At 43.3% G+C, this 25,532-nt stretch overlaps 1 protein-coding gene across 2 annotated transcripts in view; it reads left to right on the forward strand.

Moving 5' to 3' along the window:
* The window catches only part of zc4h2 (zinc finger, C4H2 domain containing), a 43,925-nt gene extending 35,208 nt beyond the window's left edge, over window positions 1-8,717 (forward strand). For both annotated transcript variants that reach the window (XM_041194802.1, XM_041194803.1), the window contains 2 exons: window positions 1,424-1,586; window positions 7,339-8,717. In XM_041194802.1, the coding sequence (XP_041050736.1) occupies window positions 1,424-1,586; window positions 7,339-7,452 (277 nt within the window). In that variant the 3' untranslated portion in view covers window positions 7,453-8,717. The remainder of the gene's footprint in view (window positions 1-1,423; window positions 1,587-7,338) is intronic.
* The last annotated feature ends 16,815 nt before the right edge of the window (window positions 8,718-25,532 follow it).

The raw sequence follows: 25,532 nt of genomic DNA on the forward strand, positions 1-25,532 counted from the left end.
GGCCTCAATCACAGATTTCATACCGATGCTCTCCATTACAAAGACAACCTACTCTCATCTCTGTAACATCATCCACTTACACCACTACCTCAGCCAATACCCTGCTAAAATCCTCAATTATGCCTTTTTCACATGTCACGAGTAGTATAATGCTCTCTGGGCCAGCCTCCCACCCTCCATAAGCTTCAGCTCATCTATAACTCTGTTGCACAGTACTAAACACTGGTCACCTATCACTCCTGCATTTACCAACCTACATTGGACCCTGATTCGCCAATGCCTCGAATTTCTTCATGGCCTTCCCTCTCCCTATCTTCCTCATCACTGCAGTCATAAACCTCCCTCATTCCACCTTTGAAACTCTCTGGTCCTCCAAGTCTATTCTCTTATGCCGGCCACGTTCCCCAAACGCGTACCCCTCTATTGTCTCATCATTGGCAGCCATCCCTTCAGCTACATAGTCCCAAAACTCTAGAATTCCTTTCCGCTTCCTCCCTCATATTTTACGATTCTCCCTAAAATCCACTTCTTTGATCCAGTTCTCCTAACATCTGCCTTTAGCTCAGTGCCCATTCTTTATTGATTCTGCCATTATGAAACATCTTGGAACATTTTTCTACATTTTGGACATTATGTGCAAGTTCTTTTGACTGTATTCTATTGGCAATGAATAAACTAAAGATGGAAAGCTATTTTGCAGCACATTGTTTTATTGTACTGTGCCAAAAAAGTAGTGGCATTTTGCCTATGTTCACAATCCTCCTCAAATGCTCCTTAACACCTTAGTATGCAGAGACATTACTCAATATAACATTGAGACATACAGATTAGAAACTCCCATTTCCATTTCCAGGCCTGTGCTGGATTAGCTGATAGCCAGGATAGCAGTTGGAACATTATAATTGGCCTCAGTGCACTTGACATATGAAAGGGCATAGTCAGGCTTTCTGCTTCTGAGTGCCCTCCATGCTGCTAAGTGCACATGTGGATTTTAGACAAGGACTGGATCAGGCCCAGTTGTGATGCTCTCTGAATAGGTTCCCAGCGTTCACTTTCTAGGTTTGCCTTGAGTCATGTTTACTCCAGCACGCACACATACGTTGTTGTTGAATGGTCTCTTGAGTAAAGTACTGGAGGATTGACAGCAGCCAGAGAAATATATCCCAGCAAGAATTTTGTGTCTTTGGGAGAAAGTGTGTGAATTTGGCTTGGGATAATTATATACCCAGTGCTTTTGGATTTACAGGGTGTGGAAGATGAAATACTTAATATTGTAGGATAGCTCTACTAGAATTGCAGTTATTAATAACTGCCTGAACATTTGGATGATTGCTAATGTATTAATCTTGCACTAACCTTTGAAAATACCTGAGGGCCTTTGACGATGCCAGTCAGTAAGACTTCCAATATCTTTGCTGTTTAGTTACTTTGAGAAGCAGAAAGCAGAATGGCAGACAGAACCTCAGGAGCCACCAATCCCGGAATCACTTGCGGCAGCTGCTGCTGCTGCCCAGCAACTTCAGGTGGCCAGGAAACAGGATGCTCGGCAAACGGCTACATTCCGACAACAACCACCACCTATGAAGGTAAAACTGATAAAAGTTTGTCATGATGTGCTTAATAAGTTGTCATTGTCCAGATGCTGTCCCGTACTGCAGCTATTCTGTCACTATTTTATATCGTGAAAAGCAGAGCGATACCCTCCGGTTTCAGGTCCAGACTGGATACCCATGTGCATCAAAGGCAAGCTATGTGCGACCACCCCCTTGCAAGAAGGCCACCTCATATCTCCTTTTAGCTTACGTTGACTACAGTAAATCTCCTGCCCCCTGCAAAGCTACATTTTAAATATGCCAAGGCTGAACGTTGAATTGTGTGGAAACTTTAAAACTGAATACTTTGGTAGGGTGAATACTGACATTTTACTGCTCTCTCTAGAGCAGTGTAAAAATATTAGTCGCTAGTAGTAATAAGGCATTTATTGTTACATTTGTCCATAGTAGAGTAAATTCGCTTTCTTTATTATGCGGAATGTGAATTATGTGGTTGATAGTTGGTTGTGAAATTGGCATCTTGCTGCAGTTTTTGGTGTGCACTGATTGATTTAGTCACTGAATGAGTTCTTTATGAGCAATTCACTAAATGATGACAAACTTTTATTAATTTTTCTCCCCTTCACCCAACTCAGTTGAGGGTTAGGAAAGAAGCATACATTAAGTACATAGACAGCAGAGGAGCATGTTAAGAGAGAATCCAAGAATACAATTAGGAAGGCAAGGAGGAACTATGAAATTTAATTATCAAGGAACATAAACCTAAAAATGAAGAAAAGAAGCCTGTGATGGTATTAGGACCATCAAGGGATAGACAGTATAATACCACGGTGGTTGAATAGAAACTTCATTGAATTGTGGCTTAGACTAAGTATTGCCTAATAGGCATCAAAAACCCAAATGGATAGGTGAACTATAACACTGATGTATTGTAAATGTACAGTAAATAGTGCTATTTGCTGTGCTAAATTACAGTGTACCTTGAATCAGGCACAGTTCTTTGTATATTCATCTTTTACATAGGGATTTATTGGTGACCACTGAGTCTCTGGTCTATCTATCTCTCTCTGGCTTCAGACTGAGCACTCAAATTAAGCAAGGCAGTGTGAGAAATACATTTAAAACCAAAGGGACAGTTGAGATTTAAGCATGGTTCTCTTAAACTCCAAAACAGCTGCCAATCAAGCATACATGTTAATATAACCACAGGATGCATCTATTGAATTAAAGGCCATGAGGGAATATGAGGCATGTCAAACCTTCATGCCAAACAACCAGGAAGAACCACAATTGCCTCACAAGGTACCCACACATCAATGGATCTTGATTCGCAACTGATCTCTTTTTAGCATCTGTAAAGATGATCTCTTGATTGTAACAGATTATATTTCCAAATTTCCTTTTTTATCTGTCAATTACGTGACACATCTAGTGCAACCATTGCAGACACATTAAGTTCAATCTTCAAGTTATTTGGGGCACCACAGGAGATCGTTTCTGACAACAGACCCCAATATACTTGTTCCGACCAGGTGAGGAGAGAGAGACTGGTTTTCTTCTTTTCCCACGCCCGCGTATAGCTGGGGCTTTGAATTTTAAAAGATGCAGGATTGCCAATTCAGTACACACTTGACTGTGCCGTTTGTAAGAATGAAGCGAGACAAGTATTCTTGAGTTAAACATGTAAGGGGTTAGTTTTATTATGCCAAAACTCACCCAGGTAAAAAAAATATTAAAAATACACAAATACACCTTACTTCCCACTAATTTGCACAAACACACACACACAACTCCAGGCATGCAGAAAACATACAACTTTACAGAGTATCAGATGTTAAACTTGGCCAAGTTAAAGTGCAGATTTGAAAAACCATCAATAAACATTCACTGATTTGTATCCAGAGCATTGGTTCTTCAGCTGAAGCAGTTGGTTTAAAGCCGTGATTTGTATGTCCCTTTTTTTCCCCTGGAAACACTGTTCTAGAAATTCAATGGCTTGCAGTGGAAAGCAAGCCTGTTGTAGGAATTCACTTAATTCAGCAGAACTGGTTTCAAAGCTTAGATGGAATAATGTAGAGAGAGGGCAAGAGACAGCTGCTCACTCCAGCAGCTAGAATATCTCTGCCAAATCCCAAACTCAAGTACCCACACAAAAGGTTATAATCACATGACCTCTCCATTTCGGTTGTATATCCCTAAAAGGAAGTTGATCAGCTCATGTCTGGCACAGCCAAGGTGATTCATTTTTAATGTTTCAGTAATTAACCCCTGAATGATTTATCCTTCCATCTGGATGAGATAGGAAGGAAGCTTTTCATACCTCCAGGGAAGTCTTTGACTCTTGAGGCATCCATAGACCCCATCCATGAAATGTACTGTGGCTGCACAGATGTAAATTGGCAGCCATTTTAAGTCAGTGTCTTTGTATTTCAGTGAAATGTCCCTTTTTTAAAAAGTTTAATATGGGAAACCAGCCAATGAGTTATCAAATTATTTCCATATAGCACATCTTCATGACACATTGGTTGAACCTTTAATACAATACGCGAGAAGTGGGGAGTCAGCCATACCACTTCACCGCATTACGCCAGATCCAATGGAATGGTGGAACGTATGGTTTGAGCTGTGAAATCCTTAATTGTGAAGTGCCATTAAACAAAAGACAATCCATACATGACCATGTTGCATCTTAGAATGACACCACTCAGCGTGACTGTTCCCTCCCCTGTGGAATTGTTATTAGGCAAACAAGTACAGACAAACCTCCCCAGCCATCACTCATTGATTACTTGAGGAGTATGTGACACCATAGTCAAAAAACAGGGTAAGGTAAAAGATGTGCACAACCAGCATGTGGCTAATGAATTACCCAACATGAACATGGAACAGAAAGTTCAAGTACAACACCCAACTGATGGCATATGGAATACAGCAGAAATTGTCAGCATATGCCCAGAACCAAGATTGCATCAAGTTCGAACAGCATGACAGTGTGACAAAACGGATGTCAACTCAGAACAATATCACAACCAGAAACACACTGAGCAGTCCTATTGTGAATGGAATAGGATGTAAGACAAACAAGGCACCCCTAACCAGCATTCTGAATACATACAACAGTCTCCAGCCAAGATCAATGTATCTAAATCTGGATGGATAAGCAAGCTGCCGGTGCATTTCAGAGACTTGTAAAATTATTGCTTTGTATAATAATTTCTTCATTGTTGAGATCCCAGCTGACAAGTCAGGTCGCAGAGTGAAACCTGGCTTGATAGATCCTAACTTTTTTTTTGGAAATCACGGAGGAAAGTAAGTGAACAAATTCACAGGAGTCTGCTGATGAACTTTTAACACAGAGGATAATATTTATTAAATAAGAAGAATGAACTATATTACACCAGACAAAAAGGTTGGAAAGATCTCAATATAAACAAGAAGACGCTTCAAATTCACACTATTCCTTTAGCCCAGCAATATTTGTACAAACACACAAACCAATGAAGATTTACCACTAGCTTGACACAAGGCTTCTTGCTTGGGAGTGGCACTGTTGCAAACGGTTTTCTTCCAGTAAATTCCTGAGCAGTCACTTGATGCTTTTCACCCAACTCTTATCTCTCCCTGAGACACGCAAAACCACACTCTAAACTCAGTGTCCCAATGGCACCTCTGCTAAGCTGATCACTTGTTCTGTAACTGTAGCTGACTATTCAATCAACTACTGTCCTAATAGCCTTGTAATGTTTTCTTCTCAGAGAACTGAAAATCTGTCTTCACTCCAACAAACTCTGAACTCACTCCTCTGTCCTTTTCCTATGCCTGTGTCACATGACCACTGTTGCTAGGCAACAGCAACATTTTTTTTCTACTTTGTAATTTCCTCTGCACAATCACTAAACTTTTAAACGATTTCTTTACCTTCAGGGTTGTAAAACCTCATTAAAAATGTACATATTCAAACAAACCCAAAAGACCTGACCTTTCAGTCAGGACTTTATCCAGACTTCCCAGCACCAAGGTTCACACAGAACCTAAATGAAGCTGGAACACCTTAACACACAAATATATATATATATTCAGCTTGAAAATTATACATTGTTAATAACATCCGACACAAAGCTATTATCTTTGCTGTCATGTGAATAGTTTGATGTTTTAAAGGTGAACTTTTAGAATAAAAGGAGGATGATATGATGTGCCTTTTAAGGAAGCATATCTTAAACTGCTGCCAATCACTACTACCTTGACAGAATGTGATGTATTAGTCCCATGACTTGTGTTCAGTCTACAGCAGCAGATGATAGGAGTAAGACATGTATACTTAGCCTCCTAGTTAAAATTATTTGTATATAGCCTTATTTCCAAATAAAGAAGTCACATTATTGTTTTACCAATCCTTGTCGCATGAATGGTACGTTTATGTCGAAGAGTATGTAACAGCTAGGTTGGATAGAATGAGGAGTATAAGTGGATAACAGCAAGTACTAGTTCTGGAGAAAATGAACTGATTGATTGCCTTTTTGTAGAAAGGAGGGTGAGCCATCACATCTTGACAACTTCACCTTTATGGCTTCCAGTTGCCTAAGTGATTCGTAGGATCAATAGGACATGAGATAAGACTCTAGTGTGTAGAATACAGAATGTAGAAGACTGGTGAGGGTGAGCACAGTATGCTCCCTTCATCTGTAAAAATTCAAATTATAAAATTTTACGTTTGATTCTTTGATACTTGCGTTATGTCTGAGAGCATTTAGACCTGATCACACTTAAGTGTTGGTGATTGCAGGTCTATGGAAAATGGTAGCAATGGTGGAGCTAGATTGAGGTGAGTATTGCACCCATAACATGTGGTTTGAGCTTATATTAAGTACATAGGACTTAGGAGGAGGAGGAGGCCATTCGGCCCTTCAAGCCTACTCCACCATTAAATAAGATCTGGTTGTAGCCTCAACGCCACTTTCCAGTCTGCCTCCCATAACCTTTTGGACTCCCTCATCTATCAAAAATCTGTCTAACTCAGCCTCGAATAAATTCAATTACCCAGTCTTCACTGCTCTCTAGGGAAGAGAATTCCACATACCCTTTGAGAGAGAAAAAAGTTCTCCTCATCTCAGTCTAAAAGGGAGACCTCTTATTCTTAAACTGTGCCCCCTAGTCCTGGTCTCCCCCACAAGTGGAAACATCCTCCAGGTATCTACCCTATCAAGTCCCCTTTTATTGAAATATATTAGATCCTTTCTCATTCTTCTAAGCTCCAATGGGTGTAGGCCCAACCTGTTCAACCTTTCTTCATAGAATTAGCCCTTCATCCTAGGAATGAGTCAAGTGAACCTTCTCTATACTGCTAATGCAATTATATATTTTTTTTAAATTAGGACACCAAAACTGTACACAATATTCCAGATATGGTTTCACCAATGTCCTGTACGGCTGCAGTAAAACATCTTTATTTTTGTATTCCATTCCCCTTGCAATAAAGATCAATATTCTATTTTCCTTCCAAATCATTTGCTGTACCTGCATACTGACCTTTGGTGATTCATGTACCAGGACACTCCAGATCCCTCCATACCAGTGAATTCTGCAAAATCTCTCCATTTGAATAGTGTATTGATTTTCCAGTCTTCCTGTCAAAGTGAGCAAGTTCACATTTTCCCACATTATACTTCATCTGTCAAATTTTTGTCCACTTACAGCTCATTTAAGTAGCAACACCAATTCTCTACTATCAATGTCTATGTTGCTCTGTGTATAGACATTAACTATTCTGTCTTTGTGTCCACAGGCTTGCTTGTCTTGTCATCAACAAATCCATCGGAATGCACCTATCTGCCCTCTTTGCAAAGCAAAAAGCAGGTCTCGTAATCCTAAAAAACCCAAGAGAAAGCAAGATGAATAATACCTCCATTGAAATGTGCACAAATTAACTAAAGTTTAAATGTGGCAATGTTACTCGGCGCAAAATAAAGTGTTATGTAGTTGTTTTATATATTCATGTGTCGTAAGCACAAAGCTGTATTTTGCTTTTAGAAAAATAATTCCTCCTTGTGTCAATAGCAACTTATCCAAAAATTGTATTTCAGATAGTATAGAATAGAATTTGTCAAATTGTTTGATTGTGAATGCTAATGGATATTTAATGAATAGAAGGGAAAATACTGAAAATGGTGTATGGAATACTATCTGGACTGAATTGTTAGAAAATAGTCCACATGGATGTATTGAGTTTGTAGATGTACATTAAGCCATACCATGGTTGAATGGTTGTATAATTTGCTGAAGAGCAAGTCTTACTAAATTAATCAAATTTAAAAGTTGTGCATTAGTTCCCATTTTGGAAGAGCAAGCATTTGTTACTTAGATATAGCCTAGAAATTGTACAATGCCATATTAACAAATGACTGCTTAACATAACTGTATGAAATTAATATGTTAGTCATGGCTCAGTGATATAGCATGAGCCTTTAAGTCAGACTTTAGGTTAAACCCCACTGCAGAAACTAGCTAGCACATTACCTAGACAGTGGTGATGCCATCTTTTAAGTTGAGGCGTTAAACCAAGGTTTTTTTTTCCGGTGAATACAAATAATTCTAAAGACGTTATTTGGAAAAAGAGCTGGGGAACATTCCTGGTCCCCTGAACTAACATCACTAAAAGATGTAATTATCTCATTACTATTTGTGGGACCTTGCAGTGTGCAAATTGAATTTCACTTCATACATTACAACAGTAGCAACACTTCAAAATTATTTAATTTTCTGTGAAGCACTTTGGGACATCCTGAAGATGTGAAAGGTGCTTTTAAATACATTTTTTTTTTTCGATTGCTTTAGTATTTTAACAAACTTGGATCGTAAGCAGGAGAATTTCATACGAGTACATTGAGTGCTTCTATATAATATTGCACACAGCACAATTTCTAGGCTTATTAAAGTAGAAAAAAATAGATTAATCGTCCAAATAGTCCAACTTTATGTGAGAAATTATTCCAAAATTTGTAATTGCCATGTGCCTTTTTATTAATTTAGAGAAGCGCGATGTTTATCTGAATTTTGAAGGCTTTTGTCTAAATTCCATTCTACATCCTCACTTGTACATAATAAGGTGTGGTGTAAAATAGCCTGGGTTTTTTGATGAAATAAAACAAGATGATTCAATTATAATAAGATAATGTTTGTTGTTCTTTTAGTCAATAAATGTACTTTCTCTACATTTCTGTTTTTGGTCCCTTTTCACAAGATAGATACAGATAAAGAAAAATTCGCTAATTTTAGCTCATTCATCCAGGAAAATATAACCTACATTGCAGGTTCTGATTTACTTTTAAGTATATGTACCATATGGGTCACACTCCAGTCCATGGAAAGACTCCCAAATCTCATCATGCAATAAAATAGTTGAGATAGCAGCTGACATAATGCAGATCTAGTTTCTTTTAATACTCTTAAGGTGAACGCCTTTAGGAGTGGCAGAGTGATCTGCCTTATGATCAATAATTCTAGCTCAAATAGTTAATTTCCATTGGTTCAATTTTAGCATTACCTCTATCAATCAGCATTGGAAATACAGCATTATCTTCAGTGGTGAAAACAGATGCTAAGTAAGGGGCGAGAGTTTCCCTCCCATGCACTAAATGATTTTCCCATCATGTACAATGGTGGGTTTTCATGCTGTATTGTCTGCTTCCTGCTTCATTAATTATGCATCAGCAGGAAACATGTCAGATCGCAGATGGGCTTCTGATTTGCCCACCCCACCGGTGCCATATTTAAACCGCACCCGCACACTGCCTTCGCAATGCCTGCAGCCCAGGACTGCTCCGCGGAAGACATGGCTCCCAAAGGGAAGAAACCTGCTGTTCCAGAATTCAGTGATGTCTCCCTGGAATACCTGCTGGACACCATCGAGGCCTGCCAGGATGTCTATCCCCGTCATGGCTGGAGTAGGTCCACCACACTCACCACTCTGGCTTGGGATGCGGTGGCATCGGCAGTCAGTGCTAACACCACACACAATATGTCAGCAATCCAGTGCAGAAAGAGGCCGAATGATCTCATCCTTGCTGCCAGGGCAAGTCAACCACCTCATCATTCTCAACTTTCACACTCACAAGCCCATCAGGCATTCGCAGGATGACACTCCACAGGAATCTTGAACACTGCCAGCTCAAGGGCATCACCACTCCCTCTCACGCACATCTCCATCTGAGCTCATATCCTGTGTAGCTTGTGTCCTCACCCCATGCACAGCTCCACTCGCCACCCACACAAGGCAGGCATCCTTATCATCTGTCTTGGCATGTGTTCTGCTTCCACCCTCCATTTGTGTCTATGCAGGACGAGCTTGCACACAATAGGAGGGGCAGGTCCCAAACTGAGGTAAGTGGCAGAAATTAGGGCCCTCACTCCTCCTTATTTGGAGCTATCGCACTGGCCAGAGATGACTGTGACTGTGCCTCTGGTCGGTGGCGCACACCCAAGTGAGGACCCTGCACCAGCTCACCCCCCAGATAGCAATACTGTGAGTGCATTGTCATGTCTTCCAGTCACCTGCCATGCACTAACTATTTGTACTTTCTTTCATAGGCACCTTTGGATAGCACCCAAGGGCATCAAGAAGCTAGGCTTTCATCTCCAGCAGCGAGGACACCTCGGATAAGGAACTAGCACAGAGACACACACTTTGGTGAGACCTAGCAGTCTAAGGGCCACAATCTAGTGAGCACAGCGTAGAATCTGGTCCACAGAAGGCAGAGCCAGGGAATTCAAGGTAGCCAGCACTTGGAGGACTGCTGGAGGCCAGGATTCTGCTGAGTCTGAGTCAGATGATGAGCTTCCAGATTCGGTCCTAACTCAATTGGTCGACCTGCAATTGTAATTATGGGAACATCAGGAAGAGTTGTCAACTACATCCTCAGATTTCAACGTATGATGGAGGAGTCTATCCACATTCAGTCTGAGGTTACAGCACCACATGCCAGCACAGCTAGGTCAACAATGGTAGGATGCAGATCTTGTCCTGCATTATGCAGGAGCTGCACTTCAGTGTAGGCATTGGTGGCATCCATCCGTGGCTACGCAAGAGGGGGTGTGGAACAATCAGTCTAGCCCCGGCTGCTCCTTCTCAAGGAGTCAAACGGGCCCTTGGGCACCCATTGGGATGAAAAACAGCAGCTGGGCACCCCAGGGCCATCCACCCAGGTGGCTTCAGGAATGTCCAGCTGATTCTAATCCCTTCTTACTGTGACTCCATCAGCTAAAGCTCCACAGGTTGAGGAGGGTGCACCTGCCCCAAAGCAGGCTGGGGCCCTCTAAGTCTTGGCCCTCCAGAGGACACCGGCCAAAGTCATCACAGAGAACAGGGCGTAGCAGTCAGCAGGCTGCCTCCACCTCCACTGTGGATGTCAGAGATGCACCAAGACGTAGCAGTGGGGTTAGGAAAATTAAGAAATATTAGGAGCACGACGGTGGCACAGGTTTTAACCACATGTATATAATTTTCACCAATGTGAGTAGAATCACACCCATTTCACATCTCTTTATGATGAACTGTGTTGTCAGTCAGGAGTGACACCATGGTCCCACCCCCCACTTATCGCAGATGTCACTATCATGTGCCTCTGGTTAATGTTGCCTGCTTCCATATCACCACAGTGTGTTCTCAGATAATTTCCGACATCAGTGATGCCTCATCCTTAATGTAAAGTGTACTTGTGGAAGAAACCATGTTCACATGCTTTGCTGGGTCATGTCATGTTCATTCTTGGCTGTGTAAGATTGAGGCTGAGGTGTTCACCTGTCTCGTCTGCATTATTGAAAGGTGAAGGTGTGTACAAGGAGAGATGTTTTAGCACATGGAGAAGAGTTATATATCCTGGACCTCCATGTTGCTCTCTCAATCTATGAGCCCATACTCAAGAGCTCCTGTGTGCTCCTGTCTGCCTCGCACATTGCCAGCTCTCTGAGTGCACATCTGCTAAGCTCACCAATAAGTATGAGCACCTTGCCACCTCAATGTGCCAGAGTCCTGACCTTTGCAGCCACATTATTGTCCTGGCACTCGAGCCTACAACCTTGAGCGTTTCTCACCTTGCAGTTGTCTGTATTGTGGCTACAAGACTCTCATCACAATGTAGGGCTGCAGTGCTGTGTCATACATTCTTCGTTGTGTCCCCTCACCTAAGCTCTCATCAAGGTCAGTGATGATAAATCCAAATGGTGATGTCTGGCGGCTGGTGGAGCCTTGAGCTCTGGGAGCACACATTGCAGCTTTAGTCAATGTTGAGGGAGCAATGGGATAGGAGCGAGGATGTAGTGAAGCTGAAGTGTGCTCTTTATTATCAACGAAGCGTGACCTTAAGGGCTTTCTGATGTCTTAGCATTTTGGAATACACAAGGGCCAGGGTTGGCCATGAGGGCAGACTGTCCATGCTAAAGAGGAGGCATTTTAATGTTTTGCAGGCAAGTATGTGAACATTGTCATCCTCAGGTGGTCCACATCTATAGAAAGGTCAGGGGGAATGCAGGCCCCTATCCCTAACTGAGTGCTGGATGTCGATGGGATGGAGAAGGTGATACAGTGGACTGAGGGATCTCAAAACGGATTAACACGCTTGGTTGCCCGAGTGTCACCTATCAGTATTATCCAACAGAGGGTGCTGGTGAAAAGTGACTGAAGCATTCTGGGAGAAGTCACTACAGCCACCGCGACTCAGGAGGGAATTGAGGAGAAGGACTCTTGCATTCAACAGGAGGAAGAGCATCCAACAGAGAGTACTGGTGACAAGTGACTGAAGCATTCTGGGAGAAGTCACTACAGCCACCGCGACTCAGGAGGGAATTGAGGAGAAGGACTCTTGCATTCAACAGGAAGAAGAGCATCCAACAGGGTGCTGGTGAGAAGTGACTGATTGTACTTATGTGATGGTGATTTTGCAATTGTTTGGAATGTTCTTCCAGGTATTTTATGAACAAAGTATATTTTTCAAAAAAAAATTCTGGGAGAAGTCACCGCAGCCACTGCGACTCAGGAGAGAATCGAGGAGAAGGACTCTTGCACTCAATAGGAGAAAGAGCATCCAACAGAGGGGGCTGGTGAGAAGTGACTGAAGCATTCTGGGAGAAGTCACCGCAGCCACCGCGACTCAGGAGGGAATCAAGGAGGACCCACTGCCAAAGAACGGAATAGCCCCAAACATTACATTGCTGTAGTGTTTCCATCCTTCCTTCCTCCTCAAACCTAAAAAAAAGGGAGAGGAAGAGGCAGTGCCTTCAGGAGTGCACCAGATCTGCGAAGGACACTCTTCTGAAAGTGGATTTTAAAGAAAAAGCAGCTGTTTGGTGAGTAAAACCTGGGAGCAGACTCAGACGGAAGAGCACCGGAGCGGTGAGTGTAAATCTAGCTTATCTCGGGGATTGGTGGCCTTGTCTCCAGGGAGCAGACTCGGAGGGAGGAGCACCAGAGCGATGACCTCGGGGCATAGAGTAACTGAAGCCAAAACTGAAAAAGTGACATCATAGGAAAGCTGTGACCTGATTGGTTGGTAGGAAATCAGCACCAAATTTGAAAAAAAGACACTGCAAAGCTAATTAATAAATTAATTATCTAAATCGAGATGGGTGGGCCCAGGTGATGTGCTGTAGCTGTATGCTGTGGGAACTGGCAGATCCCATTGCGAGCCGTAGTGACCATATATGCAACAAGTGCTGGTTGCTGGAGGAACTCCGGCTCAGAATTAATGAGCTGGAGTCCGAGCTCCGGACGCTGCAGCACATCCGGGAGGGGGAGAGTTACCTGGACACTTTGTTTCAGGAGGCGGTCACACCCGGTAGATTAAGTACCTCAAGTTCGGTCAGTGGTCAGGGTCAACAGGGTGTGACTACAAGTGAGGCAGGGAGAGGGATCCTGTGTTCAGGAACAGAGGAGCCTCAGCTCTTAACCTTGTCCAACAGGTACGAGGTACTTGCTCCCTGTGTGGATGAGGAACAGGGCTGTAGGGAGGATGAGCCAGCTGACCACGGCACTGTGGCACAGGAGGCCATTCAAGAGGGGGGAGCAAAAAGACAAGTGGTAGTTGTAGGGGATTCTATAATTAGGGGAATTGATAGCATCCTTTGTTAGCAGGATCGAGAGTCCCGCATAGTATGTTGCCTGCTCGGTGCAAGGGTGAGGGACATCTCTGATTGGCTTGAAAGGATATTGAAGAGGGAGGGGGAAGATCCAGTTGTTGCGGTCCACATCGGGACAAATAACATAGGTAAGACTAGGAAAGAGGACCTGTCTGGGGATTATCAGGAACTAGGAACTAAACTAAGCAACAGGTCCTCAAGGGTTATAATCTCCAGATTACTACCCGAGCCATGTGCAAATTGGCATAGGGATGCGAGAATAAGGGAAGTAAACACGTGGCTAAAGGAGTGGTGGGGGAAAGAGGGTTTCCATTTCGTGGGGCACTGGCATTAGTATTGGAACAGGAGGGATCTGTGCTGTTGGGACAGTCTCAACCTGAACTGATCTGGGACCAATGTTCTAGCGAAAAGGGTAAATAGGGTGGTCAACAGGATTTAAAACTAGGAAGTGGGGAGGGAGGGAAGGGTAAAACTCTAAGAAGTATGACTAATGGGAAACAAAGCAGCAGGTTAGCGTGTGGGGGGAGGGGGGGGTTGATTCAACTTCATGGAAAATTATGAAAAAACTGAAAAGAAAGGAGAGCCCAGGAGAGGCTATTAAAGTCCCCAGAACTCAAAATAGGACAGGGTGTTTGGAAAGGGCTAGGAATCTAACTTCAAGCGCATCAGATAAAGGGACGACAATGAGAAAGGAGACGGGAAATACAGGACTGAAAGTGTTGTATCTGAATGCACACAGTATACAAAATAAGGTAAACGAGCTTGAGGTGCAGATTGAAATTGGCAGGTATGATGTGGTGGGCTTCAAGGGGATCAGGACTGGAGCTAAATATCCAAGGATATTCATCCTATCGAAAAGATAGGCAGGTTGGCAGAGGAGGTGTGGTTGCTTTGTTAGCAAGAAATGAATTTAAATCGATAGCAAGAAATGACGTAGGGTCAGATGATGTAGAATCTGCGTGGGTAGAGTTGAGGAACCGCAAAGATAAATAAACCATAATGGGAGTTATGTACAGGCCTCCGAACAGTAGTCAGGAGGTGGAGCACAAGATACACCAGGAGATAGAAAAGGCGTGTAAGAAAGGCAAGGTTACAGTGATCATGGGGGATTTCAATATGCAGGTAGACTGGGAAAATCAGGTTGGTAGTGGTTCCCAAGAAGAGGAATTTATGGAATGTCTATGAGATGGCTTTTTGGAGCAGCTTGTGGTGGAGCCCACAAGGGAACAGGCAATTCTAGATTTAGTGATGTGTAATGAGGTAGATTTGATAAGAGAGCTTAAGGTGAAGGAACCCTTAGGAGGAAGTGACCATGATATGATAGAATTTACCCTGCAATTTGACAGGAAAAAGCTGGAATCAGATGTAACAGTATTACAGTTGAATAAAGGCAACTACAGAGGCATGAGGGAGGAGCTGGCCAGAATTGACTGGGAGATGAGCCTAGCGGGAAAGACAGTGGAACAGCAATGGCAGGAGTTTCTGGGAGTGATTTGGGAGACACAGCAAAAATTCATCCCAAGGAAGAAGAAGCATACTAAAGGGAGGACGAGGCAACCATGGCTGACAAGTGAAGTCAGGGACAGCATAAAAGCTAAAGAGAAAGCATACAATGCAGCGAAGAGCAGTAGGAAACCAGAGGATTGGGAAGCCTACAAAGACCAACAGAGGACAACTAAAAAAGAAATAAGGAGGGAGAAGATTAAATATGAGGGTAAACTAGCCAGTAATATAAAAGAAGATTGCAAGAGTTTTTTTAGATATATAAAGTGTAAGAGAGAAGCAAAAGTGGACATTGGGCTTCTGGAAAATGACGCTGGAGAAGTAATAGTGGGGAACAAAGAAATGGCGGAGGAACTGAATAGGTACTTTGCATCAGTCTTCATAGTGGAAGACAGGAGTAACATCCCCAAAGTTCAAGAGAGTCGGGGGGCAGAGTTGAGTATGGTGGCCATTACCAAGGAGAAAGTACTAGGATAACTGAAAGGTCTGAAGGTGGATAAATCACTTGGACCACATTGATTACACCCCTGAGTTCTGAAGGAGATAGCTGAAGAGATAGTGGAGGCGTTAGTGATGATCTTTCAGGAATCACTGGAGTCAGGGAAGGTTCCAGAGAACTAGAAAATTGCTAATGTAACCCCCCTGTTTAAGAAGGGAGTGAGGCAAAAGACGGGAAATTACAGGCCGATTAGCCTGACATCGGCCATTGGTAAGATTTTAGAGTCCATTATTAAGGATGAAATTTCAGAATACTTGCTAGTGCATGGTAAAATCAGGCAAAGTCAGCATGGTTTCATCAAGGGGAGGTCATGCCTGACAAATCTGTTAGAATTCTTTGAGGAGGTAACGAGTGGGTTAGACAAAGGAGAGCCAATGGATGTTATCTACTTGGACTTCCAGAAGGCCTTTGACAACTGCCGCATAGGAGGCTGCTCAGTAAGATAAGAGCCCATGGTGTTAGAGGCAAGGTTCTAGCATGGATAGAAGATTGGCTGTCTGACAGGAGGCAGAGAGTGGGGATAAGGGGGTCCTTCTCAGGATGGTGGTCGGTGACAAGTGGAGTTCTGCAGGGGTCAGTGTTGGGACCACAACTTTTCACTTTATACATTAATGATCTAGATGAAGGAACTGAGGGCATCCTGGCTAAGTTTGCAGATGATGCAAAGATAGGTGGATGGACAGGTAGTATTGAGGAGGCGGGGAGGCTGCAGAAGGATTTGGACAGGTTGGGAGAATGGGCAAAGAAGTGGCAGATGAAATACCATGTGGGGAAGTGTGAGGTCATGCACTTTGGTAGGAAGAATAGAGGCATAGACTATTTTCTAAATGGGGAGAGAATTCAGAAATCTGGAGTGCAAAGGGACTTGGGTGTCCTAATCCAGGATTCTCTTAAGGTTAACTTGCAGGTTGAGTCGGTAGTTAGGAAGGCAAATGCAATGTTGGCATTTATTTCGAGAGGACTAGAATATAAAAGTAGGGATGTGCTGCTAAGGCTTTATAAGGCTCTGGTCAGACCACATTTAGAATATTGTGAGCAATTTTGGGCCCCATATCTCAGGAAGGATGTGCTGGCCCTGGAGAGGATCCAGAGGAGGTTCACAAAAACGATCCCAGGAATGAAAGGCTTAACATATGAGGAACGTTTGAGGACTCTGGGTCTATACTCGATGGAGTTTAGAAGGATGAGGGGGGATCTGATTGAAACTTACAGAATACTGAAAGGCCTGGATAGAGTGGACTTGGGGAAGTTATTTCCATTATTAGGAGAGACTAGGACCCGAGGGCACAGCCTCAGAGTAAAGGGAAGACCTTTTAGAACAGAGATGAGGAGAAACTTCTTTAGCCAGAGAGTGGTGAATCTATGGAATTCATTACTACAGAACGCTGTGGAGGCCAGGTCATTGCGTGTACTTAAGACCACGATAGATAGGTTCTTGATTGGTAAAGGGGATCAAAGGTTATGGGGAGAAGGTGTGAGAGAATGGGGTTGTAAAACTTATCAGCCATGATTGAATGGTGGAGCAGATTTGATGGGCCGAATGGCTTAATTTCTGCTCCTATGTCTTATGTTCTTATCTTATGGTCTATTATCATCAAGGTTACACAGAGTGTGTTGTCCCATTGCTGGAGATGGATCACTTTGAGGAGCTTTGTCAGACTGAAGGCATGCAGCTACAAGTCCACTAAGGATTGTAGAACAGCTCCTTGGCTCTCGTAGTTTGCTGTAATGACTTGGATGCTGGAAATATGCTTGAAGAGGCAGCACCTTCTGACATCTGATACCGGGACACCCTCCTCCTATTAGTACCTCATCTCAGCAAGGTCACCTACTCCCAAGGCTTCATCATCTTTCAAAGATTCAGAACAATGCTGAGTCTAAAGCGTAGGTACTCTCTCACAGATTGAAGTGCTTGGTTGAACTGAGAGGAATAACATCACTGGTGTTCATGTGGGCCCATGATGGAGGGCACTTGTTCAAGAGAATACTCAATACAGCTCATCACCCTCCTCCTGGAATCTGGTGGCTACGATTGCCTCACGTGCATGCCTCCCTCATCTGGCCCATGCTATGGCTTCTTCCCCTGCATCCTTGGCTTCCTCGGCTTCATCGCCCTCATCTCTTTCAATGTTCTCCTCATCAGAGGAAGTGTACAACTCCTCCATGTTGGCATCTGGCAAGTCCTTCCCCCTTTGCAGTGCCAGTTGGTGCAACACACTGCAAGACATGATGAGCCATAAGACCCGGCTAATATCTCCACTAGCCTGAGACTCCACCCAAACTTGCCGTGGACAATTTTTCAAAGGTTCCATGGGTTCTATGTGGTCCTTCATCGTTCTTTGAATCCTAACATAACTAAAAAGTCAACTGCCACACCCATCCATAAACTTTTTAATTGCTTTTTGGTCAATCAGAAATCAGATTTTAAGACTCCTACCTTAGGCTTATACTCATCCCTAACCTCTTGAGAGATGTTTTGCTTTTCCCCAGTGAAATACTTCCAGCATTATCATTAAGCCATTTTGTTTTTGTTCCACCATGCACCCTTTTTGAATCTGGCGGACCTATGTCGCTCCCTTGTCCATAAGTAAGGCTTTAAAAGCACTTCGTTTTCACAATGAAGAAGGGTCATACGGACTCAGAATGTTAACTTTGTTTTTCTCTCTCCACAGATGCTGAGGTTTTCTAGCATCTTCTGTTTCTGTTTTGGATTTCTTGCATCCACAATGTTTTGCTTTTACCATTTTCACACTTATTGGAATAACCACTACCTGATATAATCACCCAATTAACCAATCCAAATCTTCTCTCATTTTTACAAATTTAATCTTGCCATAATCTGGAATGAGTTAAAGATTAAAGGAATAATTTTCCATTTTGGAGACTAAGTCCGGTGGAGGGCGGGAAAGACAGCATGATTCCCGCTAGTCAGCAGGATGGATGAACATGTGCAATCTTCTGCTAGTCAACTCATTAATTATACATCCACATGGAACTCAATGAATCTTGTGGCAAAATGGGCAGGAAGTCGCTTGCCCCACCATTACCTCATGGGATTGAAGGTCCTGATGCCGTATTTAAACGCCACCTGGACTGACATTCACTCATTGCAGGCCAAGAGCTCCACTTTGCACATACAGTGTCCCTGCAGCTGCAGCCCGTGCTGGAGAAGCTGGCACATGTGAGCAACCACATCCTGGGGCATACGAGGGCACGTCTGGCATTGCCTTTTGCTCATCTCTAGATAAGAACACTGCCTACGATACACCTATGTATGGGCCATTTCTCACCATTGCAGTGGTCCATATTTGCCAGCATTTTGACCTCCTAGCGGCCTCGCTGTCTCTTGCTGCTCAGGCCCTTGCTCCTCCTACACCTTTGCCAACTAGCGATGGGGCCTCCTTCTCCTTATCTGAATCAGAGCCGTTACCAAGGCAGGGTTGCCTGCAGCCTGCATCATCAACGCCTCAATGGATGTGTGAACAAATCGAAGTGATATATTTAAGGGAGCATGTCCTTTACAGGTTTCCTTCCATCTCAAAGCCAGTAGGTCAGTGCTAAGCTCTTCCCCAGACCGCCATCTAGACATGGTATCCCCACCCCACCTCTTCCAGGTAAAGGACATCCCAAAGATGGGTGTTCCTCCCGTTAATACATGACTGCAAATGGAGACACTGCTCTTTGATCAGGGTGATGAGACCCATGTGCAAAAAGCCTCTCTCTAACACTATCCTGCTTGTCTCCACTATATTCAAGGCTCTATAGAGAGACCATTACCTTGGCAACATGGAAAGACTAACCACATGATCCCTTGTGAGCCATGACCTTTCACCTGGGAGGATGGAGGTTTGGAGTGGCGTATTGGTTGCTGCCCACCAGCCATGTCCCTTGAAGGTATTTACCTCTCTCCCTCCCTTCATCCTGCTTCTTACTGCAGCCAATAGTAAATGGCACAGAATGAACAGCAGTTCCAGGCACTCCTGGGATCTTGATGTTATGAGACACATGAGTGGGGAACAAACCTGTTGCCGTGTGAGCTTTACTACAGAAAGGGGAACACAATTGAGTATGGTTGACATCCAGTTCCCTCATAATTATTAGGGTGTTTCTTTAGTTGGCCACTTGTGATGACCTTGAACTCCACGCATCCTAAAGGACCCTCCTTCCTCTTCAAGAGAGCTCACTGATTGACTAACTGCATGGTCAAGGTCAGATTTGGAAAATGGTGTGTGTCACCTTTCAAACCTGCTCTGCCATCTTCTACCCTGCCCCATCACCCACCAACTTCCCCCCATTCACCCTTGACCCACCCAATATCACCACTCCTCTCCCGTCTGTCACCCCATTACCATACCCCTATCATAATCCACCCCAACATGCCTTCCCTCTCCTCAAAGTCACACCCATTATCGTCCCCATGCCCACCTTGATCCTCTTTATCCGAGCCACCTGTCCAGTCCTCCTACCGCATCCTACTCTCTCCCTCTGACTGTAACCGTTCCCTCTTATCACCAGTACCCTGAGTTCAGAACCCAGGCACCACTGTCAGCACCATTGACCTAGGACACCTCCTCTCCCCTCGACTTCTCCAGACACTTCTCCCCCACCCTATTCCCTGCTAAGTCTGCCTCCCCTTTCAAGCCTTCGCTCCACCCTTCTGCCCTACTGCCCCCAACACCCCTTCTCTGCCCCCAGCCTTTGTCTGCCTCCCCTGTCCAGCCTTGTGTAGCGTTTGCTGTTTTTGTGACGTCTCCAAGAAGGTGAAAGCAACACTGACTGACCTCAAAGTTGTGGAAAGTTGTCGCTGGCAGGGAACTTAATTTGGAGGGCGAACTTAATTCCGCTGAGATGGCCTTATAATTAGCATTCATCAGATGCTAATGCATGCAAATTGGCTTCCCGACATTGTTCATCGCTAAACTCATTCCGCCTTTAACCCACTTTGAAAATCTGGAGAACAAAATTTGCTGTTTATCCCTCCGTCGGCAAACAGATTTTTTTTGCCTCTGACCAAATTAAGCGCTCCCGTCCACCAGGATTCCCCGCTGGTGGCAGGAGCGGAAAATTCCACCCTAAAACTTTGATGAGACACATTATTGTGTACTTTTGGGAAATCTATATACATAGCATTCCCCGTTATCCAATTGGTCACTTCTTCAAACAACTCAAATTTGTCCAGCAAACTTTCCCTTAAGGGATCTATGCTGGCTCATCTTGTTTAGCCTGTGCACTTCTAAAAGAGTTCTTTGAAAACTGATATTTGACTACCTGACTTATAGTTAGATAAGGTTTATTCCTCTTTCCCTTCGTGAAACTTTGGGTGTACCTACACCACATGGACTGCAGCGGCTTAAGAAAGCAGCTCACTACCACCTTCTCAAGGGCCATTAAGGATGGGCAATAATGCTGGCCTAGCCAATGACACCCACATCCTGTGAATAAATAAAAATAAGTGATACATTGTATTTTCCAGTCCCCTGGCACAAATTACATACATAAAGAGGCTTGAAGAATTTTAGTCAGATGCTCTGCTATTCCCTCCCTGATTTCTTTCAACAGATTGCAGGCTATTCCTACAAGAAGACCTGTGATTTACCTGAGAACAGAACTTAGGATACACTGAGATGTATGAATTCTGTAGTCACAGGTCTCAAATCAAAGCTCAAGTCTGACAAGTCTAGCTGTGACAGGTTCCTGAACATTTGCCCGAGTTACACTTTAACTTATAACTTTTGTTAACTTTTGATTTTTCCATCTTTGAAGGCTTTTCAATAGGTGTTGTGAGGTAGTGGCTCATTCCAAGGGGCTCTGCAGTTGTGAAGACCCTTCACATGTTGCCAGGGGTGGTTTGAGGTTTACTTTTGCACTCCTGCCAATATTCAGTGCTCAGTACTGTCCCATAAGAGAGTGTTTTGGTCATCCATGAACTGTTGTTCTGAAGGCAGGCCCTGGTAATGAACTGAGTAACAACTCAGGCTCAAACACTGGTCAGCTGCTTCCTATGCCCCTGCTGCCATCTGTAGTTGCTACTTTCCACATATGACCTGTACTTCACCCAGTGCTCTCTCCTCAAATTTACAATTAAATGCCTTTGACCTATCATAGTGTTATAGAAGGTGAAATGTACGAATAACATGTGTAAAATGCTATCAACCTTCTGCCTAATGGGAAGGGCTTATAGAAGTTGAAAAAAAAGATAATTTAAAACAGCATTCAAGATGGAATGTCTTCTACCTGAGTCTTTGGCCTCTGTTTGGGAAGGTAGTTTTGATCCCCAAAGTGGAAGATACATACAGGGAGTCAGTGGATGTGAAGGACCAACTGGGCCTCATTACCATAACTTTTATTGGAGTCTAGCTGAAACCAGCCAGCTGCCAGGTCGGCAGCTGAAGTGGAAGTTTGTAGTAGGAGGCTGCACATGCATGAGAGATATCCAGGAAGCTGCCATAACATTTTTGTCATATGTCAATCTATAAAGCCAAAGTCATAAAATTAAAGACATGTTTCAGGATTGTTTTCTGGTTATTAGGGCTATTCCTTGCAGTAATGGCTGATGATTGGAAGGTTTATAAGACATGGTGGTACGGGGTGGAAGGTAGATCCGTCAAATATAATGAGGCCCATGTCAGGAGAAGTGTTAAAGAGCAGACTATAGGAGTTCTTAAATCACTTTTCAGGTACCCTGGATAAACCTGGTGAGATAGCAAGAATGTGGGGTCGGAATATTTTTCTGAGGCAGGTAGCTCAAGTCAGGAAATTTCCCAGCTTAGTGCACCCACCTTAGGAAAAAGTGCCCCTAATTATGCAATTTTTGCACAGGAGTGGGGTGGGGTACAGTGCAGGATGGTGCCTAAAACATAACCCTCGGTTGCAGATCTGAGGTAGCCACAGGCCACCGAGTGCTGAAGGGGGATATTTAAAAAACCTGCCTCTGTTCTCTGGGATCTCATCCCAGTTGTTTTTTTTAAATATGAAACCCTCTATCCCTCATTCCTCACACTGCATAACTCCCCACCCACTCCCCATGTTCCATTCATGCCAACTCATTCCCCCCCACCTACCCCTTTGGCCCTTTAGAGCATCCATGCCAACTCATGAAACTTTAAAGAATTTAAAGGCTGGAGCAGCCAAATTGGCAGGGCGGAGTTAAATGAGCATTACATAAGATTAACATCATGATATGCCTGCTCTGCATGCTGCTGGTGGTTGTTAAGTACGCATACACAAACCCCTTTACAAGTAGGGCATTCAGCAGACTTCCTGTTGGAAGTTTGCGTGCACATTGCAGACGCCATTTTGGTAGTTATAAGAGGCTACCTTGCGCTGAAAAAACGGGCAGCACCGAGCCCAATTTCGCTCCCAAAATTTATTTCTTTGATCATGTCTTGAATTTGCTGATTTGTCACACAATTTGTCCAAAGTTTGAAAGTTATGTTCAGGAAAATGACACTGATTAAATTAAACCAGGCTGTGCACACTGTCCTGTCATTTTCAAGTTGGTAGTTGAAGAATGCAAGATCAAATCATGAGCTGAAAAGCAGCACCCATCCTCCTCTTACAATGATGATGAAACCCAATGTATTGGTTCTCAAAGCTTGAATTTGAAATTTAGGAAAGAACACCAAGTTCTGGAAAACCTGTAAAGGGACAGTTTGTGCATCAGTGTTAGGCTGCTGGAACACTTGCAGTGGATTTATGACCATACAAAGCATGCCTGTGGTGATCAACCTCCAGCCTCCAATTAGTGAGGGTCTTACGATCAGATTTAAAAAAAATTGACATTGCCCTCTTTCTCAAAAGGTTTCTCACATTTGTGAAGGTGCAGGCTCATGCTGGCTCATGGTTCCACTATGGTGCTTGACTTTACATTAAAAGGCTATTTTGGATTTCCCTTCAACCATGTTGTGCCTGGGGATTAGCAGTACTATTCACAGTATTGGGGAACCTCATTTACCATTATATTTAAGATTTTTACTTTCACAAGCATGGAGACAAAAATAAACTGTCCTAAAGCGCTTCATAGGAGCATTAGAAAACAAAATATGATACTGAGCCACATAAGGAGATAGTGATGACCAAGATCTTGGTCAAAGAGATGGTTTTAAGGAATGTCTTAGAAGAAGAAATTGAGGTGGAGAGATGGAAAAATATAATAAGGGTATTCAGGGCTTAGGGCTTAGGCAGTTGGCATCAGGTTGGGTTGAGGTGCAGGAGAATATGAAGGTACACGTGGAGGAGGATGGTATGGTCACCCATGTCAAAGGCTGCAGACAGGTCAAGAAGGACAAGGAGGGAAAATTTACCTTTGTAACAGTCACAAAGTGTAATAAATTTGATGTACTGGACAGGTTTCTTACTTGAAATAGATAACTTTATTACAGAGCTCTTGTAGAAGCTACATGCTTGAACCAGGTTCACGACTAGAAAACTCTGCCTCTAAGATTAACCATGCTTAGGGCTTATTCGTCAGTACAACAGTACAGTCACTTGACCCCTAAAGGCAGTAGGAAAGATTATACCTACAATCACTACATTTCCTCCCCCTTTAGTTTTCTACATTTCTTATTTACAAAGAATATTTTAATCCACAACATATACAGGTCATGCAATTAAAGATTAAGTCTCTGAGGTGGTTTTCTAATTTGGTTAGAGCAATATAGCTCTATGACTTGAGATTCTCCCAAGGGATCGACATGATCAGGAACTGCAGCATCAGGGTCATCCTTAGACAATGGCAATTCAGGATTAGGCAATTCAACAGAGCCATAAGGTATGTTTGTTCTAGGTCGATCTGTCACCTCAGGGATTAATGGTTTGACATCAATTACAGGCGGAATAGCTGTTGTTGGAGTGTCTCTCTCTATTCCTTAGATGATCCACATATTTTCGAACAATCCGGTCTTCCACTTCCACTTGAAATGCCAAAGGTCAGTTCAGAGACAGTAACACCAGGAACCCAATTAGGTCCATTTCCAAAATTCCGCACGAAAACTGTATCTCCGACAGTAAATCTTCAAGCTTTGCTATGAATATTGTGATGCAATTTCTGACTATTCTGGCTCTTCTTTACCTTCTCCTCTAAGTTTGGAAACACCAGACTTAACTTTGTACGAAGGCGGCGTTTCATCAGGAATTCATATGGTGTTGAACCCTTAGTTGCATGAGTCATACAATAATTGAGAAGAAACCGTGAAATTTGAGTTTCTAATGTACCTTTGGACAACTTCTTCATTCCTGATTTGAAAGTTTGCACTGTTCTTTCAGCTAGCCCATTTGACGAGGAGTGATATGATGCTGTTTTAATGTGCTTAATTCCATTTAAACTCACGACCCTCTGAAATTCTGTTCTAGTGAAGGCAGTACCTTTATCTGAAACAATGACTTCTGGTAGGCTATGTACAGTAAAACATTGGTGCAGCTTTTCAATAGCTGCACACGATGCTGGTGATCTAACTTCGTACACATCCATCCACTTAAAATGTGCATCGATGATCAATAAAAACATGGTATCTAAGAATGGACCTACATAGTCTATATGTAGTCTAACCCAGGGTTGACCAGGCTACTCCCATGGATGCAGCGAAGCTGAAACAGGCAATTTCTGTTGTTGTTGACACTGGAGACAATACTTGACCATGCTTTCAATGTCACTGTCTATGTCTGGCCACCAGACAAAGCTTCATGCAAACATCTTCATCTTCGAAATACCTGGATGTGCACTGTGAAGCTCTGTCAAGAGTGGTTCTCTTCCTTGCTCCTCACAACAAGATTCCATCTTGACAACTCAACCCAGTTTTATGGGTATTTAATGGTCTTACCTCTTCAGACACTCATGCATTCGACTATCT

This window comes from Carcharodon carcharias, chromosome 9, assembly GCF_017639515.1.
Source record: "Carcharodon carcharias isolate sCarCar2 chromosome 9, sCarCar2.pri, whole genome shotgun sequence".
Taxonomy (NCBI): Eukaryota; Metazoa; Chordata; class Chondrichthyes; order Lamniformes; family Lamnidae; genus Carcharodon; species Carcharodon carcharias.